General features: G+C 32.7%; 1 protein-coding gene and 1 long non-coding RNA gene across 3 annotated transcripts; both read left to right on the forward strand.

The window, feature by feature from the left end:
* The first annotated feature begins 204 nt into the window (after positions 1-204).
* On the forward strand, positions 205-1,553 carry LOC129875181 (uncharacterized). Its single transcript, XR_008763090.1, has 2 exons — positions 205-311; positions 1,285-1,553. It is a non-coding gene; the product is annotated as an uncharacterized LOC129875181 (long non-coding RNA).
* Positions 1,554-14,089: 12,536 nt separating this feature from the next.
* LOC129875126 (cysteine-rich receptor-like protein kinase 46) lies at positions 14,090-18,298 on the forward strand. Of its 2 annotated transcripts, none has more exons than XM_055950560.1 (8): positions 14,090-14,624; positions 15,415-15,739; positions 16,010-16,272; positions 16,383-16,593; positions 16,728-16,911; positions 17,091-17,141; positions 17,226-17,376; positions 17,620-18,298. In XM_055950560.1, the coding sequence occupies exons 1-8, from the start codon at positions 14,217-14,219 to the stop codon at positions 18,010-18,012; spliced, it is 1,986 nt and encodes a 661-aa protein (XP_055806535.1). In that variant the 5' UTR covers positions 14,090-14,216; the 3' UTR covers positions 18,013-18,298. The 2 variants fall into 2 exon arrangements, with proteins under 2 accessions (XP_055806535.1, XP_055806536.1); XM_055950561.1 differs by having other exon boundaries at positions 14,551-14,624; positions 15,431-15,739.
* The last annotated feature ends 1,664 nt before the right edge of the window (positions 18,299-19,962 follow it).

Consider the following 19,962-nt stretch of genomic DNA (forward strand, 5'->3'; position numbering starts at 1 on the left):
TTTAACATCATCCATGACATCAATATATTCCATTAAATTTTCAGATTTTTCTTTATAATTATTTTATTTATTGTTAGGTCCCTCTTTCCCACCTATAAATACCCACCTTATTTCCTCATTTTATTCATCAAGCTTTCCTAAGCATTTCTTCTCTCTATATACTTCTTCTCAAATATAATTTTAGTTTTAGTAGTATAAAAATACTACTCCGGTTATTCTTATACTCCGGATAGTACAAAAAACGCTCCGGCGAGAAGAAAAGGCTAGGGATCCAAGAGTATTCCAATTCAGAGTAAACCTTCGGATTTAAGGTATGTAAGGCTTTCATAGCATTGGATTGAGTTCGTCCATGCGCCCAATATTTAAATTTATTATAATTGAGTTATAGTTGAGTTTTATTCAAATCTTGAATTCTAGATGAATTAATTCTTCTTCTATTGAGTTTGATATATTTATGCATTAATATTATTATTATTGTTATCTCTCATATTATTGGAATTATTGTTCATGGCTACTTTCCCATGAATTCTAATTGATTTGATGTTCATGAATATTTTTACATATGTTTTGAGTAAAGATGTTGGCTTTTTATTATTTTTATTGATAAAAAGAGAGTTATATGAATTAATACTATATATGTATTTTATTGAGTTTTGAAAGAGTAAAAGAGTTGAATTTGAATGAATTTGAGAAAATGATATTTTGAGCAAGATGTTTTGATGAGATGTAAATGATGTTTTTGGAAGTATAATGATTGATGAACATGAAATGAGATGAGTTTGATGATTTAAATTAAAGTCCAATAAGACTAGATGATGAGTTTAATATGAGCACATATTTTGGGAGTAGTATTGAGCACCGAGTTGGGTAAGAGTTTAATTGACTCAAACCCCAGAACTACGTAGCCAGCGTAGGATGGAGACTATGCCTCTTAAGTCCTAAAAAGAGGACTTTGATGAATGGATCCAAGATGGTGATGTCCTTTACCCTGGCAAGGTATTGGATGGATGTGGCAACGACATCGCTTCGTTGTATCATCGCTAGCTCATAAGTGATGGTTGTCGGTTAGAGAAACTCCCAACTGAGTAAGCATTGCTTATTACTATTATTTTTATTATTATATTTTAAACTTGCATTACATATTCATGTTGAGATGATGTTGAGTTCTGAGCTGAGTTTTCTTGAGAGGAGTTTCTTGATATATGTCCTTACCTTCCTGCCATTTTACATACTCGTACATTCCACGTACTGACGTCATTCGACCTGCATCGTTTTATGATGCAGATACAGGTGTTAGAGATCCTCAACAGGCGCATCGTTGAAGATCATTTCTTTTCAGCTATTTGGTGAGTCCTTCTTGTATTCGAAGGAACTCCTTATCCTTTTATTATTGTTGAGTATGATGTTTCTTTTGAGGTAGCCATGGACATGTCATTGGCACCATCTAAGAGTATTAGAGGCTTCATAGACAGAGTCTGATGATGTAATCGGAGTAGTTCTCCTTAGAAACTACTTCTTCTAAGAATTATCTATTTTTCCTTTGATTAAGACAATCCCACATTAGTATTATTAAGTCTTCCGCTGATGAACAAATGAGTAATGAGACCAAGTGGTTCTCTCGGAAGCCAGAGATGGTTTCTGAGTGCCGGCCACGCCTAGGGTACCCTCTCGGGGCGTGACAACATGAAAAGTTGAAATTAAAGTTTTACCAAAAAAGGAAAGAAGTCATTATTTTTGAACAGATTAAAAAAAGGGGTCATTCTTTTTGAAACGGAAAAAGTAATTATTATTTTTTGTAATCATTGCATTAAAGATAAGAAGAATTTTAAAGTTAAATACTTTGAATTATAGAATGATGACATTTCTTTTGGAACAAATTAAAAAAGAAAGTGTGTCACATAACTTTAAAAGTGATTTTCCCGCATGCAATTAATTATAGTAGTCATTTCATTAAGTTCATTACCTTATTTTTCAGTCTCATACATGCATGCAATACTATCAATTGCGATTAACAGGCACATATAACATATACCAGAATACAAATCATTACTTACCTCGAAATCAAGCCTTGAAAACTCTAAAGAGCACGAGTTTTCCCTTTTCGGAATCTCTTGGCTTGTTCTTGGTCTAAAATTAACAAGAAATACAAGGACTCAATGAACAATGGCCTGCAATACCCAAATTATCTCAAAATCCTAACCCTTGGCCACTTCATGATCATCCCCCCCCCCCCCGGGGGGCTTTTTCCATCATTAAATTTAGGCTCAAAACCCTCCCCTAAGATATTTACTATAGATTCTAGGTTCTAAGAATCAAAATACAAGTGAGGGGAGTGATTAACTTACCTTTAGCATAAAAATTGATGGAAAACTGAAGGAATATTGTCCTAGGTCGCTTCTAGTCTCTCAAGAACGAAATGGGAGAAATAAAAACGATTTTAGAACTTTTTTCTGTTTAAATTCACGATTGTCCCGCCATGGCACCACTTACCCTGCCATGGCGGCCCCACAATAGATGGAATAATCCCGCCGTGATGGGTTGCACGGAGACAGAAACTCAGGATTTGAGTCACAAGCCCCCATTTTGCAACACACATTCAAACCTTGATGATCTAAAATCAACTTTTCACGTCAAGATCAATTATGGGAGTTTTACTCGCCCAAATTTAATTCTGTAAATTCATATATGCTCCTTAACGTCTTGGCTATCAGTTCAAGCTATCAAACTCATAATTTAATCACCCATCCATTACCGGATCTGGCCCAAATTCCTTCCTCATTGGCTTATCCATAACGACATGAACATGCCATTATTAAAAAGTTTTCAATTATAGAATGACGACATTCATCAAAAACATTGTCAAAATATTTTTAAGAAGATCTTTTAGATGTGTCATACTAGAGATTTTCTGTAACACCCCCTAAAATGTTATTAATTAATGGATCCTTTCATTTATGAAGTCTAAATGAATTATCAAAGTTTTCTATTTAATTCAAGCATGAAACTTTATGGGTTTTCATATCATGATTTCAATTGCATAGATTATTAAATATTTGAAGTTTAATCACCTACCTTATGTTAGTTTATGTTGGCTCTTAAATGCATTAAATTATTAATTTATCAAAGGTCCTTATATGAAGACATAAAAAGGTTCTAAAAGTATTTTGATCGTGTTCTAAAAATATTTTGATCATGTTCTCTCATGCCTAAAGTATTTTGATCATATTCTAAAGTATTTTGATCATGTTCTAAAGTATTTTGATCATGTTCTCTCATGCCTAAAGTATTTTGATCATGTTCTAAAGTATTTTGATCATGTTCTAAATGTATTTTGATCATATTCTCTCATGCCTAACGTAATTTGGGCATAACTTTTCATAGGATGGTCCAAATTAGGTGATTCAAATTTCTGAGTAACCATAACATCATTACCTACAACTTTCATGAAGAACATATCTTAAGATTCGGAGTTTAAGTAGATCAAATAAATTGATCTTTAGAAGACATAGTGTTGTGACGGAATGGAGTGTTTGTAGAATAAAATTCATATCTCAATGTAGAATGCTCCAAATTGGATGATTCTTAAACTAACTGAAACTAGACTTCTATATCTACAATTCTTATGAAGACACCAAATCCTAATAAGGAATTTATCTTATTCAAACGCAGCTTCAAAAATGAATATTCCGTTAAAAGATATGTCATCTCACCTACCATACAAAGATCTAGAACCATTTGACATCATCCATGACATCAAAATTCTTCATTGAATTTTCAAGATCATTCTTTATGATTATGTTTATTTATTGTTAGGTCCCTCCTCCATACCTATAAATACCCACCTTATTTTCTCATTTTATTCATCAAGTTTTCTTAAGCAACTCTTCTCTCTATATACTTCTTCTCAAATATAGTTTTAGTTTTAGTAGTATAAAAATACTACTCCGGTGATTCTTATACTCCGGGTAGTACACAAAACAAACCGGCGAGAACAAAAGGCTAGAGGTCCAAGAGTGTTCCAATTCAGAGTAAACCTTCGGATTTAAGGTATGTAAGGCTTTCATAGCATTGGATTGAGTTCGTCCATGCGCCCAATATTTAAATTTATTATAATTGAGTTATAGTTGAGTTTTATCCAAATCTTGAATTCTAAATGAATTAATTCTTCTTCTATTGAGTTTGATATATTTATGTATTAATATTATTATTATTGTTATCTCTCATATTATTGGAATTATTGTTCATTGCTACTTTCCCATGAATCCTAATTGATTTGATGTTCATGAATATTTTTACACATGTTTTGAGTAAAGATGTTGACTTTTTATTATTTTCATTGATAAAAATAAAGTTATATGAATTAATACTATATATGTATTTTATTGAGTTTTAAAAGAGCAAAAGAGTTGAGTTTGAATGAATTTGAACAAATGATAATTTGAGCAAGATGTTTTAATGAGATGTAAATGATGTTTTTTGGAAGTATAATAATTGATGAACATGAAATGAGATGAGTTTGATGATTTTAATTAAAGTCCAATAAGACTAGATGATGAGTTTAATATGAGCACATATTTTGGGAGTAGTATTGAGCACCGAGTTGGGTAAGAGTTTAATTGACTCAAACCCCAGAACTACGTAGCCAGCGTAGGATGGAGGCTATGCCTCTTAAGTCCTAAAAAGAGGACTTTGATGAATGGATCCAAGATGGTGATGTCCTTTACCCTGGCAAGGTATTGGATGGATGTGGCAACGACATCGCTTCGTTGTATCATCGCTAGCTCATAAGTGATGGTTGTCGGTTAGAGAAACTCCCAACTGAGTAAGCATTGCTTATTACTATTATTTTTATTATTATATTTTAAACTTGCATTACATATTGATGTTGAGATGATGTTGAGTTCTAAGCTGAGTTTTCTTGAGAGGAGTTTCTTGATATCTGTCCTTATCTTCCTGCCATTTTACATACTCTTACATTCCATGTACTGACGTCATTCGACCTGCATCGTTTTATGATGCAGATACAATTGTTAGAGATCCTCAATAGGCGCATCGTTGAAGATCATTTCTTTTCTGCTATTTGGTGAGTCCTTCTTGTATTCGAAGGAACTCCTTATCCTTTTATTATTATTGAGTGTGATGTTTCTTTTTGAGGTAGCCATGGACATGTCATTGGCACCATCTAAGAGTATTAGAGGCTTCATAGACAGAGTTTGATGATGTAATCCGAGTAGTTCTCCTTAGAAATTACTTTTTCTAAGAATTATTATTTTTTTTCCTTTTGATATTGATGATGACAAGCCCACATTAGTATTCTTAAGTCTTCCGCTGATGAACAAATGAGTAATGAGACCAAGTGGTTCTCTCGGAAGCCAGAGATGGTTTCTGAGTGCCGGCCACGCCTAGGGTACCCTCTCGGGGCGTGACATTTTCTTATTACATATTTAAACAAATTTAACCCGACCATATATTAACACATTCATTTTGAATCGATCAAATTCAATTCAACATGTCTACTTGACATTCCTAGCCTCAACCATTTCATCACAATCCTCTGCAGTTAGTTTATTATTCAATCTAAAAGATCATTATGTAAGAAATTAACTGGCCATTTACTCATTAATATATTTATATTTTCCGTAGTTGAATTTCAAAAATCACATGAATCACTCACGAAAAAAAATAACTTTAATTTTTATTCATGACCAACCATAATTCTAATTTCCCTATACTATTTTTCATTTTGAAAACAAAATTAATTTTTTTTTCTTCAAATTTTACATTTTTTATGATCAAACGGGACCTAAGATTAATTGAAAAATTAAAGGCCAAGACTAAAAGAGAACTTGATCCAAATTCAAAGATCTTTTGAGCACTAGTCATAGTAAATTGAATTGTGGAATTAGGTGTAAAGAGTTGTAATCCACTCAAAATGTTATCAAGGAAAAACAAGAAGGGACAAATTGCGACCTAATATAGTGAGAAGTATGGTTTAGGCTAAAATAATAATGGATCTTACTCCATACATGACTGATTCCTAACAAAGCTAGGGTACCCCTACCCCAACCCTAAATCTCTCTAGGACCCTACCATCGGAATGGAGTTAGTAGTCGGCATTCAATCAAATTTAATAGATTTATTTTAGATAATATGTTTATGTTAATGACTTACTAAATATGGACAAATATTATCACTTTAAATCACCATAAAACAGCTTAGAACTCATAAAATTAAAATTTTAGTTTCTTCTCTGAATCCCCTCCCTTTAGATATATAATGGCATCCATCATCAACCGTTCATAAACCTATAATAATCATCCACCCCTCTTCTTAATTTTCTTATTCACAACTGTATAACATTTGACATTTCCTTTCTAAACTTCAGCGGAAATAAGTTTACATAAGTTTGTGAAGATTGTAATTTGCCCAAGCGCCTCACATAAACTTTTTTAACTATTATTTTTACGTTACTATTTAGCTTAAGCATTCAAGTTTAGTTTTATTTGTTTATATATTATTTTCTTTAACAACTTCAAACTAACTAACACAAGACAAATATATTTCAAAAATATGTATTGTTCATATGGACAAGATCGAAAGAATCTGAAGCCCAAATCATGTAACAAAATGTTTCGCACCTTCTTGTCACATATCACACCGGAAGCGAGCCTCCATTTCATCCACCCTGCTCCAATATGATGTGTGACATCATCGTCAATCTCCCCGCTGCCTTGCATGATAGACCCAAGGTACTTGAAACTATTTTTCTTTTGGATGGCCTGGTCACCAAGCCTAACTTCCGCGTCAATCTCCTGAGGTGTCTCACTGAACTTGCACTCTACGTACTCTGTCCTGGTCCTACTCAGCTTAAACCCTTTAGACTCCAGGGTATGTCTCCAATCCTCCAGCTTAGCGTTAACTCCGCTACGAGTCTCATCGATCAGGACTATGTCGTCCGCGTAAAGCATACACCATTGCACCTCACCTTGAATTTGTCACGTCAATCCATCCATCACCAAGGCAAATAAAAACGGACTAAGAGTTGATCCTTGATTCAATTCAATTTATAAATATACTAAATATGATGTAAAAATCAAAAAGATCTTTCGTTCACCAAGAAAAAGATGATGTACAAATTTTAAAATTTCAAGAGAAAATGCTTAAATTCAAATTTAACCAAAAGGCAAAATTAAACAAAAATCTTATATAGGTAATAGGTTATTTTAGAAGTTCAAAATTTATACTTGTGCAATCACCAAATCAAATAAATTTAACATGCCCCGCACTTACAGGCTACAATCATGTCCCCTGCCTCGCACTCACATAATTTTAAACTCAGTTACCTTACTGTCATCCCTAATTTTTTTTTTATGTGGTTATAAATTATTTTTGTCTAGATAATAAGATATAATGCCCATAAATAAAGGACGATAAATGAATGGTTTGGTGTTGAATTCGAAATGTTTAAATGAGTTAAATTAATAAAAATGTTATTATCCAACTTTGTTGTAAAATTTCACTCCATTAAATTTATATTTACTTTCTTACAAACATTTAACTAAAAATATTATAATATTATTTAAATAAAAATGCATATTTGTTCTTTGCTTCTTCTTTTTTATTCTTTTTCCTAATTGTTGTATAAGGAGTAGTATTTTTTGAATTTATATCAATTGAAATATAATGTGAAAATATAAAAAGTAAGTTAACATCAAATAAGTTTTGAATATAATGAGAAATCACCATTCCTAAATGAATTTATTAGATTTGTTCTTCTTCTAACAGATTGATTATTGGGTTGTTCTTTATAATATATGCAAGTCATAGTTTAAATTTGATCTTGTGAAGTAGATTTTGATGACTATGGGAATTCGAAGAACAATTTCAGACATACATTAAAAATTAAAAGGGTGCTAAATTAATTTATTGGATTTTTGTTATTTTGATAAAATGATGATTAAAGTTTGTCTTATATGATATATGAAATTTATGTTTTAAATTTGAGTTAATTTAGAATAGTTTTGGGTGCTGAATCATGTGTTTGATTGTTGAAATCAAAAGAACAAAAAAAAAATGACAGAATCCATCGACAATCCTTTAAAGTTTATTCCAACTTCTACTTATACACCTCAAATATTAATAGACTTTGTCCATTTTAAACATCCATAGCAATGACCCACTGTATCATTTTAACATTTTTTGTCAAGAATTTTGTCCCAAACAAACTACCGTAAACGTTCTTCTAATCTAGGTATATTTTTCCAGACCCTTCAAAATAAAAACTAGTTCCGAGAAAAGAATTGTGACGATTGATTCTTTTAGTCAGATATTGTCATACACAAGTCAAATTATAATTTTCGATGCTCAAAAATGAATATAATTTCAGAAAAACGATCATGACGGCAAATTCTAATGGAGTGTTCTTTTATGCGAGTTATATGATGATACCCGATCAGTCAAAATAAATATAGTAATGAACAAGGATGGTGTTGGCTAGCTAATGTGGTGAAGTGAAAGAAGATTTTTGAATATTATGACTTTAAATTAAATATATAAAAAATATATTAAAATATTCTTTATTTTTATAAGTTTAAATATGTTAGTCGTATAAAAAATAGAATTATAATATTGTGAAAAGAAAAAGAATTTTTCTTTAAAGCCTACTAAAAAGAAAATAGTGAAGCAAATTGAAATGGAGTACGCAAAGAGTTATTGAAAGTACAAGAGTGCTTTATTTCGAATATAAGTTAAAGGTGAATATGACCATCTCATCGTGATTAAAAAAGGAGAAAGGAATAAAAACAAATGAAATGGTACTGTGTGCTGCCACATGGACCGTGAAAATTGTTGCCACATGGACTGTTTCCAATTAAGACTACATTTGAACTTATTACTAGGTGGAACTGTTAATTACTCTTGTACTTTGAAGCCAAATTAAGTACAAGTTGGCATGTTCTTTGTGGGATTTTGATAGCTTTCTTTCTGAAAAAGAGACCACGACTTAAAGCAAAACCAATGGATAATAATTAATTTGAAAGAATTCATGTTTGTGGAATAGAAACAATGAACTAAAAGTACTCTATAATCTAGTACTCAATGCAATTACTTCATCTTTAGTAAAGTAAACAGATTTCAATGCCATGCCTTAATTGTTCTTCCCAAGGGGATGTATTTGGACAACGAATATAGTCGCGCGTATAAAGAAAATCGATAAATCGCATCAAACCAATAAATTCATTATGTCCGAGCCTGATGTTCCTCCGAGCTCGTCTAGCTCTAGGGTTGTGAAACTCAGGATGAGCCTTCACCGAAGGATAAGATTCAATAGTCATCGAGGATACACGATTCACCTATATATCCACTCGCTATATTGCGTTGGATGCTCTTTAACCTCCCCACAATGATGACTCTGTTGTGTTGGAGAGTGTTGAAGCTTGCTTCTTCTTGTAACGATCGAACCATGAGTTTGTGGGAGCCTTCATGGAAGTCGAATTGTACGAAAATTATTTCGTAAGGTTTGACTATATTACTCCCTCTATTTATTTTTACTTGTCCATTATATTAAAAATAGATGTCCAATAATACTTGTCCAATTTAGAGATAATTTTGCACTTAGTTCCTAATTTACTCTTATTATTAATTAGTCGTCATTTTTCTATAATATTTTTCAAGACACTGTTTTTGTTACTCCCTTCGTCCATCTTTACTTGGCCCATGTTGACTTGACACAGGGATTAAGGAGCATTAAATAATAAGAATAAATGTACCAAATTATCCCTATTTAATATAAGTCATCTAAATAATTAGGATCAATTAAATCTAACTAAAAAAATTGTGTCAACTATAAAAACTCCTTGAAGTTTCCGCCCCAACTTTTTTTTAAAAAAAAGATTTTAAAGTGGCGCATGGGTTTAGAAGGAGTATACTCCATTTATATTGGAATGGAAGGACATGAAGGGACGTGTAGTTGATCATTTATTAGACTTTGAAAGTTTAACTTTGACTTATAATTTCAAAGTATTGAAAAATCTAATGTAGTATTAAATAAGAGTAAAATGGGTAGAAATAGATAAATTATCCATTGATTTTAGAAAGTAGACAAGTATTGTTGGACATTCCAAAATAGTATAGGGCCAAGTAAAGATGGACGGAGGGAGTATATTCAAATGGTGATATGGTAAAGTTGCCCTTATATTTATAATTTCTTAAGAATTGTGCAAAATCAATAAGACAATTATTAAATAGTCCTTTTATTTATTCATTATGGGGTATTTGAAATTTATTTATTTAATAGCAATACATTATTATTCTTACGTTCTTAAGCTCTCAAGTCTATTCATGTCACGATCTGAATTCGGGTGTGATGACACTCATCTCAACCCACCGAGATAAGTCAACCTAAAACTCAACGGAAAGTAAATGCGGAAGTAATTGAGAAAAAATAAGGTTTAACTTAGTCAAAAAAACAAATAAATAATCTCAAAATCCCCCAAGACTGATTGTCACGTATACAAGTCACTAATACATTATCGAAGTACGAAAGAAAATACAATCACAATGTCTTTATCTCTAGAATATGACTAAAACATATTAAAGGAGTAAGAGGTGTCCAGTAGATGAATGTAACAGTTATCTCAACACTCGAGATGATAGCCTCGGATGTGGTATAAAATACGAGGAGATCAAGCAAGTTCGGACTTACAACCTACACAAGTGTAGAAACAAGGGGTGAGTACCAAACAACACGGTACTCAGCAAATGGATAACTAAAATTAAGCAAAGCTTGATAGATACAAGTACTCCTGTTATCCTAACCGAACCTCTTCAACTACAACCTGCATAAAACCAGGCCAACTCTACACTCTACACAATAATAACAATACAGTCCACGAATAATCATCGGTAGTCTTATCAAGTGAATCATATCAAGTCAAATTCAACATATACAGAGCAATAAGTCGTAAACACGAATTCACAAATATCGACAAAATGCGATGCAATGCAATGAAATGATGCATGTTTGTCCTATCGGTACCCATCCGTTGAATTATAGTCCGGAACCCATGGGAGACATTTCTGTCCTATCTGTCACGGAGCGTATGGCCCATTCCCTCAATATACATATCCTTCCACGGAGTGTGTGGATCGACCCCTTTATTTCATAATATCTGCCACGGGGCGTGTGGCACGACCCCTTTATTTCATATCATTTTCAATCTCAGCACAGTATGCCAGAATCAATGCAATCAATTCATGTTCATATGATTCACGATAATAACATGACAACAACAATAATTTTTTCTATCTCACATCAACATAGTCATTTCACATGTCCAAAATAAACCCATAATCACAACATATCAATTCCACCAATACATGTCATTAGATCACCATTTTATACCCCTCACCTCCATTTTTAAGACCAATCATATAGTCAATAATCCAATCAAATTCTCATTACTTTCCAGTACACATAACACGAAAATACAAACATCTACAAGCTTAAATTGAGGTTTAAAAATTCACTTGTCTTAATTAAATTGAATAATCACTTTAAAATTTGAGTCTTTCATAATGCTTTCGAACGATTAAAATCTTGACGCTTTGTAGTGAAAATTCCTATTTTTCTCTTCTCATTTATTTTTTCCCCCTTTCTTTTCTTTCTTCCTCCGTATTTTTTTTCCAGCTTCTGCGTTCGTCGCTGTTCCTCTTTTTTTTTCTCAAACTAATTATGTATTAAAATTTACAAACCCTACTAACCTATTTTAATAAATATAAGAAAAGTGATATAGGGTATTAAATAAATTAACACTTTAGCCCACCAATTAAATTAATTATCTAAAATTATTCATCAACTAATTTATCGAAGTTACCAAAAGGTCCAAAATTTTTAACTTAAATTTACAAAAAGGATCTTCTATAAAAGGAGGAGGACTTGTTCTCAAAATTACCTAACGGATCATTACAGTTCATTATTTTGTTTATTAATATCAATGGAAAATGGTCTAAAATATTCTTGAACTATAGGAATTAGTACAAAAATACATTTCGCTGACCTATTGGCTCCATAATACCCTTGACGTCAATCTTTACGGCTCTATAATACCCTTATTACAAACGGCCCCATTAACAAATATAATTAGAATTTTTATTTAATACATGGCATCATTTAATTTGTTAGAAATTAAATTAACCTAAGCAAATTAAATCTCAACCCGAACCTGACCGGATCCATAAACTCTAGCCGCCCCAACTAGAAAGCCTAGTATCTAAAGAGGCAAAACCCATAAATCAGGTTCAGTTTCTCTTTCCTTCTTTAATGGAGAATTCTTCTTCTCATTCTTCATGGACATGGAGCTACATTAAGCTTTTCCGAATTCTCAAATGTTTTAGAGAAGACATTTCATAAAAACACATGGTCCTTGATATGGTGGCTTGTTTGAAATCATTTTGAGGAGAAAATTGCTTTCGAACATTTTTGGAACTTGCAGGATATGTTTTAATTTTTCCAAACTTCTCGTCATTGTATACTTAGTTTTCTTCTGAAACCTCTTTCTTAATATCCATTCCACCAAAATCAAGATCTGTAAAGTACCTTAGCTCAGAATTAATTCTTGATTCCTCACCATATGATAGAAAGTTCCGTCTTAAAGGTGAATAATCTGAGCCTTGCATTTTATGTACATTATATTGTATAGTTGTTGAATTGAAGTGTCAATACCCACATTCATATCCATATCAATCGACTCAATTTCGCGACCATGCTTACTTCAGAGACTTTTTAGAGAACCCATGATCGAGAATTTCTCTGTGAGCTAGAAAGTGACCATTAGATTCTTTATGATTGTTATCGAATTCCGACTTTGAATCAATATTTCTTCTACAGACGAAAAAATAAGGGAAAATGGGGCGAGTATGGATAAATAGGTGGATTCATATTTGGGTGATTTCATTTGTTTAGGTTAATTAAATTTCTGATGAATCAAATGATATCACGTATCAATTGAAAAATCTAATTATATTTGCTAATGGGCCGTTTGTATTAAGGGCATTATAGAGCGGTAAAAATTGATGTCAAGAGTATTATGGAGTCAATAGGTCAATAGAGAATATTTTTGTATCAATTCTAATATTTTAAAAATATTTTAGATTATTTTCCGTAATATCAATAACATGAAGCCTGCCCAATGATACTATTAGCTTCTGACACCGGACTTCAAATTGTTCTTATTCTCTTAATTAATTTGTTTTTGTTTCATTTCTTACTCATTATTTGCCCTATTTACATAAATTAAAGCAAGTTAAACTATCTCAATCTAACATTATCGGTCGTTTCAATTCACATGTCCTTGAGCTATGTATAAAAAATCTGTTATTCTTTTTTGAGGATAAACAACTAGTTAAGTCTAAAAGATAATATAGTCGAATTTTATTTTGTTTTAACACAATTGTAGCCATAAGATAAGTTTTAATTCATCTCCAGTTTTTGAATTATAGTTATCGTTATTGATTTGTCGATACATATATCTCGATTGTTTACATTTAACAAGTTTTCTCAAAGATAAATACTATATTAATTTCTCCATGTATGCGAACATGTATTTTCATTTCAAGTGACTTCACAGTTAGAGAAGGAAATTTTTCTGAAAATTAATAATATTTATTAAGTTTGGTGTACGTTGCCAGGGCAATTAATAATCACCTATGCATCTACAGAAATTAGGAAAACCCACAAGATCTTGACTCATTAAAGGAAATTTCTGATTAATTACTCACATTAAATTATCACCCCAAATAATGCATATAAATTAAATTTATTCGTTATCAAGATCTTACAAGAATTTGACACGGTTTAATAAATTTTGATCTCTTAGTTACTAGTGAATTTCAATTTTATTTGGTCAAATATAATTGTATGATTAAATATATTTAAACTTCAATTACTGCATATACGGAATATGTTAATTATAGTACTCTCATATAACAATATAAAACTATATGTCATGATTAAAAATTCTTTAAAGTTATGAAAATGCACAAATTGATGAATTAAAAGTCTCTCTCTATATATATATATTTCAACCAAAAATGAAAGTTAAATATGTTTAATTATACATCATCACATACCCAAATCAGAATTTTCCAAGAAAATAAAAACATAAAATTTTCCAGAAAAAAACAAAATGAGAAAACGAAGATGAGCACACATTGTTTCTATGGGCAATGTGATGGTGGTTTTTTGGTTAATGTTTATGTTTGTTGGAGCCTGTAATGCGAATCCTCGAACAGAGCTGGTTTATAAATTCTGTGGGGTGGAGCAAGCTGAGAATGTTTCAGAATTCAACCAAAATTATGCGAATGCAGTTGTAGCTATGGAACCCGAGATGAGATCCAACAAATTCTCAATTTATGGAGAAGGGTTTGCTCCCAATCGAATTTATGTTTTGGCTCAATGTATGGATGATCTCTCTAAGGAAGATTGTCAGATTTGTTTTTCTACCATCAAAACCCAATTGCCTGGTTGTTTTCCCCATACCAGCGGTCGCGTTTTCTTCGATGGCTGTTTCATGAGATTCGAGAACTATAGCTTCTTTTATGAATCCTCTTCTCCCCATGACGTTAAAGTAATTTCTCTTTCCCCCCTTTTTCCTTTTCTTCCTAATTTTCTTATGTTTTAGTGAAGCTTATCTTATGTTAAATGTGATTTTCCGGTAAAAGGGATAATTGAACCGCCTTGGCACTCCATGTAGCTCCATCCTTGATTAGAAATGTTTTCATCTGAATAAGGCTGTGTATGGTCGGGTCGATGATCGTTATCGATTTAACTATTAAGGTTTCATACACACAAAAAGAAATCACTTAGAATCAAAGTGACAAACCAAATGAACCACGCACGTGAGTTGACAATTGCATTTTGTTCAAAAACAAACACTGGCATCTTGTAGAATAATCAAGAGTGACGGACAATCAAAAATAAAAAGTATGAAATTAAATCTCAAGTCAAGGACTTTATATACCGAATGATATTAATATTTTATTAATTTAAACCTGATTAACCCGTTAGAGCTTATAATCCGATATAAAAAATAAAATCAAAACCATCATCCAAACTGCTAAATAAATAACTCATTATTTAGATTAGGAGAAGGTATAGTTTTATATACTTAATTATATCCTCAACACGCTCTCTCACATGATCAAATATTGAGCAAAGCACACGGAAATTCTTTTAGAGAATGGGTGGCAGTGTGTGTCTGTTTTGATTCCATACATGTTTGAAGTGTGACCTCATCTAAAAGTTAAGCTATCAAGGAAGGTTTCACTTTTATTTAACTATATGTTTAACAAACTTGACAATGGCTAGCTTGTTTTTGGTCCTCATGGTTATCTTTTTTTGGTTAAATTTGAATAAAGAGATGCAGTGATGCAGTGAACTTGAAGAATGATCAATTTAGGGATGTGGCTACCAAAGTCATCAAGGATGTGGTAACCATGGCCCCAGTTCACAGTGGATATGCAGAAGGACAAAGGAAAGCTTATGGCTTATCAGTTTATGGCATGGCTAACTGCTGGAATACTTTGGATGAAAAATCATGTTCTGATTGCCTATCAAACGCAAGCACAGCTGTTCTTGATTGTTTGCCATCCATTGAGGCACGCTCCCTTAGCGTTGGCTGCTATTTTCGTTACTCAGAGTTTGAATCTAGCGATGGTTCAAATTTCTTACTTAATACTAAAGGTCAGGTGTACATCTCATGCCTGCTCTTGAGAAATTTTTTCATGGGAATTTAATCATGTTGTGTATAGTATCTTTAGACAATCAGCATATTTCATCTTGTTACAGCATGTTAAGTATTCTTTCGATCTCCAGGTAACTATATTTGACCCGCTTTAACTAGTTAACTCTAGTTATCTGTCTTTGTAAGTAAGTTAACCAAATAGTGTAAAATAATTGTACCCTTTTAGTGCACAAAAGCAAAACTCACTTAAGAAGGAATTCATTTTGCAGGAGCTATTTACATGTACCTTATATTTATTGTTGTTGCTGTTGGTGTATGCATAGTGGCTATTCTGGTTGGATATATTGTGGGCACAACTCTCCATGAAAAACGAGTGAAACACCAGACGAAACATAATGGTAATCCATCGGATCTTGAGTCATCTGTTATGAAAAGGAGTCTGCATTTCAAATATTCAACACTGGAGAAATCCACAGACAACTTCAGTGAAGAACGCAAGATTGGCCAAGGTGGATTTGGTGAAGTCTTTAAAGTATAAAAGCATACTATTTCCTTTTCTTTTCTTTTTTCTCACCCCTATTTTGCTCCTCTGCTTTGACAATGTTAGTTCTGCTAAATAAGTGTTGAATATTTCTGAAGTAGGGGACTTTGCCAGATGGTAGAGAAATTGCTATCAAACGGATGTTTTTAACTACCAAAATTCAGAATGAAGAGATATCGAATGAGATAGACATTATTGGACAAGCCCAACACCAGAATTTGGTTCGTTTTCTTGGTTGTTGTTTCACTGATGATGATAGCTTTCTTATCTATGAGTATCTGGAAAATAGAAGCCTTGATCTGATCTTATTCGGTATGTATTTTGTTCTTAAGATCTTTAATTCTTCTCCTCCTTAAAAGGATAGAAACAATGCTAAGTCATTTGTAACTAGAAGTTAGGTATTATCCTACTTACTCCATTTTCTTGACTATATGCATGGAAGAAAGATCCAAAGAAGAAGGAAGACTTGGATTGGAAGAAAAGGCTCAGGATAATCGAAGGGACAGCTGAAGGTTTAGAATACCTTCACAATGATTGTCAAGTTCGAATCATTCACAGAGACATCAAACCTAGTAACATCTTACTAGACTTGAAATATCGTCCCAAAATTGCAGATTTTGGTCTTGCCAGGTTAGTGCATTTACTTTATGCATTGCTTTCTAAAAGTCGGGTCTTCTTAGTCGTGTTCGAGATTTATTTCACCAAGAAGTATGGACGAGCTTAAATGGAGCAACATGGACAATGAGAATTCATATATCTGACTTCAACTTGCTTGGAATTGTTGTTTGTTGTGTTGTTGGGCTTGCCAGGTTTAATATCAGGGACAAAGGAAGTGCACCTCTTGTCATTGCAGGCACATTGTATGTAATGAAGCACTTTAATTTAGATTAACCTCTTACCATTCTTCGTTTTGTCCTAGCCCGTGCTAATCCATATACCTGCAGTGGATACATGGCTCCGGAGTACCTTGCTCAAGGAAAATTAACAGACAAAGTGGATGTTTATAGCTTTGGAGTTCTTATCCTGGAAATAGTAAGCGGAAGGGAGATTAACAAAATTCCAGCTGATGACACTCTTGACACCCTTGTAACCATTGTAATTTCCCCTCAACACTTTCTTTTTTCGCATTTACTTCTAGAGTAGTAAAAAGTGTATACACAAAGCAGGTCTTTTATAAGGTAAATACACGTAAATCTCCATGATAATATTTGTAATTGATGACTAACCTGCTATGACAAGTTCAACTACCTCGATCATGTAAAAAAATATGGATTTCACTGGGTATGTTATTGTTGTTATATTTCTAAGTTTGACATTACTTGTTAATTTAACGTGCAGGCTTGGAGACATTTCAAGGAGAAAAGGGCATCTCGGATAATAGATCCGAGCATGGAGATAGAAGATGTGGATGAAGTACTAAGGGTGGTTCAAATTGCCCTGCTATGTACTCAAGAGTCACCTATTATGCGTCCAGATATGACAACAATTATTAAACTACTTACACAAGAAAAACTAGAAGTGCCTCTTCCTTCAAAGCCTCCTTTCATTGAGGATTCATTTTATGGTTCCGAACGAGATAACTCTATTCATCAGCATCATCCCTCTGCATCATCAGTTGATTCTTGCAGATATTATGACACACACCAAGATCATGGCTCTTTTCATCGTCATCGTCATCATCCCTCTGCATCGATTGATTCTTATTATGAAACGGAAAGTGTTTTAGGATGACAAGGATACTCTCTTGTTTGAAATTTATGGCCTCTGCAAAGACAGACTTAGCCATTCGATTTCACGAGGAGAATGAAGAATTCTTCAGAGCTCGGATCAGACAATTTCGGAGCTTATTATGAAGCTATCCGCCTGTAAAATGAGCCTATTCCTTTCCCAGCTATGCGCTAGTGCAGTGCTTTGATCAATAACGGCTAAATCCTGGAATGCTGAAAAGATCAGATAACTAGATAATAAGTTATGTATACTAACCGTATAATGTTTTTTTTAAAAAATAATGTCACTATATAGCAATGGTAGTTACCAATTTTTACAAGATTACCGATTAATGTTTATAATAGAAATTTCACTTTTAATACAAGTGACCTTAATGGTATTTTACCTACAATGATACATATAGAACACATCATAAAAGGAAAAAGAAAATCAAAGGAGACTGATTTTGTAGTTCAGTACAAACATTATTTTTGTTGTATTGGTTTGAATAAAGAAGAAAAATGTTTAAATTGTGGCATTTAGTTAGTGGAAGTCGAGAAAAAAGACTAATGATTTTCACACATTTTATTAAATATGGTGGCATAAATGTGTTAATAAGCACCAATCATAACTCTAAATTGCCTATAAATAGGCATCTCCACCATGAAGACATAACAACAAAAATATAGAGAAATAAATGTGAGATTTAGAGAATTTTCTCTTGGAGATCTCTTGGGTGTAATATTTTAGGTATTTGAGTGTGAGAAAAATATTGTGTCTTATATGGTTGTAACAATTTTCATACAGTGAATATTTTTCTAGGTGGTCTATGGTTTTTATCCAATTGGGGAGTTTTTCATGTTAAATTTTTGGGTTGTTATTCTCTTTAAATTTCTCTATTATTTTCTGCTTGAAGGCGGTCCGGAAGGGATGGAAAAATAGTTGGAGTTTTACCCAACAAGTGGCTTCAGAGCTTTGTCTGATCTTCCACTTCAGAAAAAAAATTTGAATTAGAATTATTGTTTTTAAGCAGAAGTTTCGTCCTGGTGGAGTAGCAAGTGAAATCTGATTCTAGTGGAGTTTGCTATTCTGGTGGAGTTGCTTTGGGGTACTTGTATGTTTGGTAATAATGAGAATAAGTACAATCTAAAGAGGTTTTGTCTAAAGAAAGACTTAGTATTTAAGTGTATCCATTGTGATCCACCTTTTTTTTCTAAAACTAATTTAGTGGGTACTTTTCATTGCTATTGTTCATTTATTAGTACTGATTAGCAAGATGGGGACAAAATTTGAAATTGAGAAATTTGATGGGAGAATTAATTTTGGTTTGTGGCGAGTGCAAGTCAAGAATGTGTTAGTCCAATTTGAATTACACAAGGCGTATAAAGGGAGACCAACTAGCGGAAAAGATGACAAGTGTTCAGAAAAATCTAAAAGTAGTGAAGACTCGAAAAAATCCAAAATTATTGGTGAAGAATGGGAAGAGCTAGACATGAAAGCGGCAAGTCAGATTCGCTTGTGTTTAGCTAAAAATGTTCTTGCTAATGTGATTGAATTGCCTACAACAAAGGAGTTGTGGAAGAAACTTGAAAAATTGTACCAAACCAAAAGTATTTCAAATAGGCTATATTTGAAGGAGCAATTTCATAAATTGCAAATGGATAAAGGTACAACTATTTCTGATCATCTGAGTGTTTTGAATGAGATTGTTTTTGAATTAGAATCAATTGGAGTGAAAATTAATGATGAGTAGAAGGCATTTCGACTCATCTGGTCTCTTCCATCTTCCTATAAGCACATGCAACCCATTTTAATGTATGAAAAGGAAATGTGATTTTCTCGAAAGTGACGAGCAAATTGATTTCTGAGAAAAAAAGATTGAAGAATAAAAAGGCAAAAGGGAAGCCCGGTGCACTAAAGTTCTCGCTATGCGCGGGATCCGGGGAAGTGTCTGACCACAAGGGTCTATTAAAC

The sequence above is a fragment of the Solanum dulcamara genome, chromosome 11, assembly GCF_947179165.1.
Source record: "Solanum dulcamara chromosome 11, daSolDulc1.2, whole genome shotgun sequence".
Classification (NCBI taxonomy): domain Eukaryota; kingdom Viridiplantae; phylum Streptophyta; class Magnoliopsida; order Solanales; family Solanaceae; genus Solanum; species Solanum dulcamara.

Bases quoted from the DNA above. Each gene is read 5' to 3' on its own strand.
- LOC129875126 (XM_055950560.1), top strand. From the start codon at position 14,217: ATGGGCAATGTGATGGTGGTTTTTTGGTTAATGTTTATGTTTGTTGGA. The intron at 14,625-15,414 runs GTAATTTCTCTT...ATTTGAATAAAG, and splicing joins CTTCTCCCCATGACGTTAAA to AGATGCAGTGATGCAGTGAA. The intron at 16,273-16,382 runs GTATAAAAGCAT...TTTCTGAAGTAG, and splicing joins GATTTGGTGAAGTCTTTAAA to GGGACTTTGCCAGATGGTAG.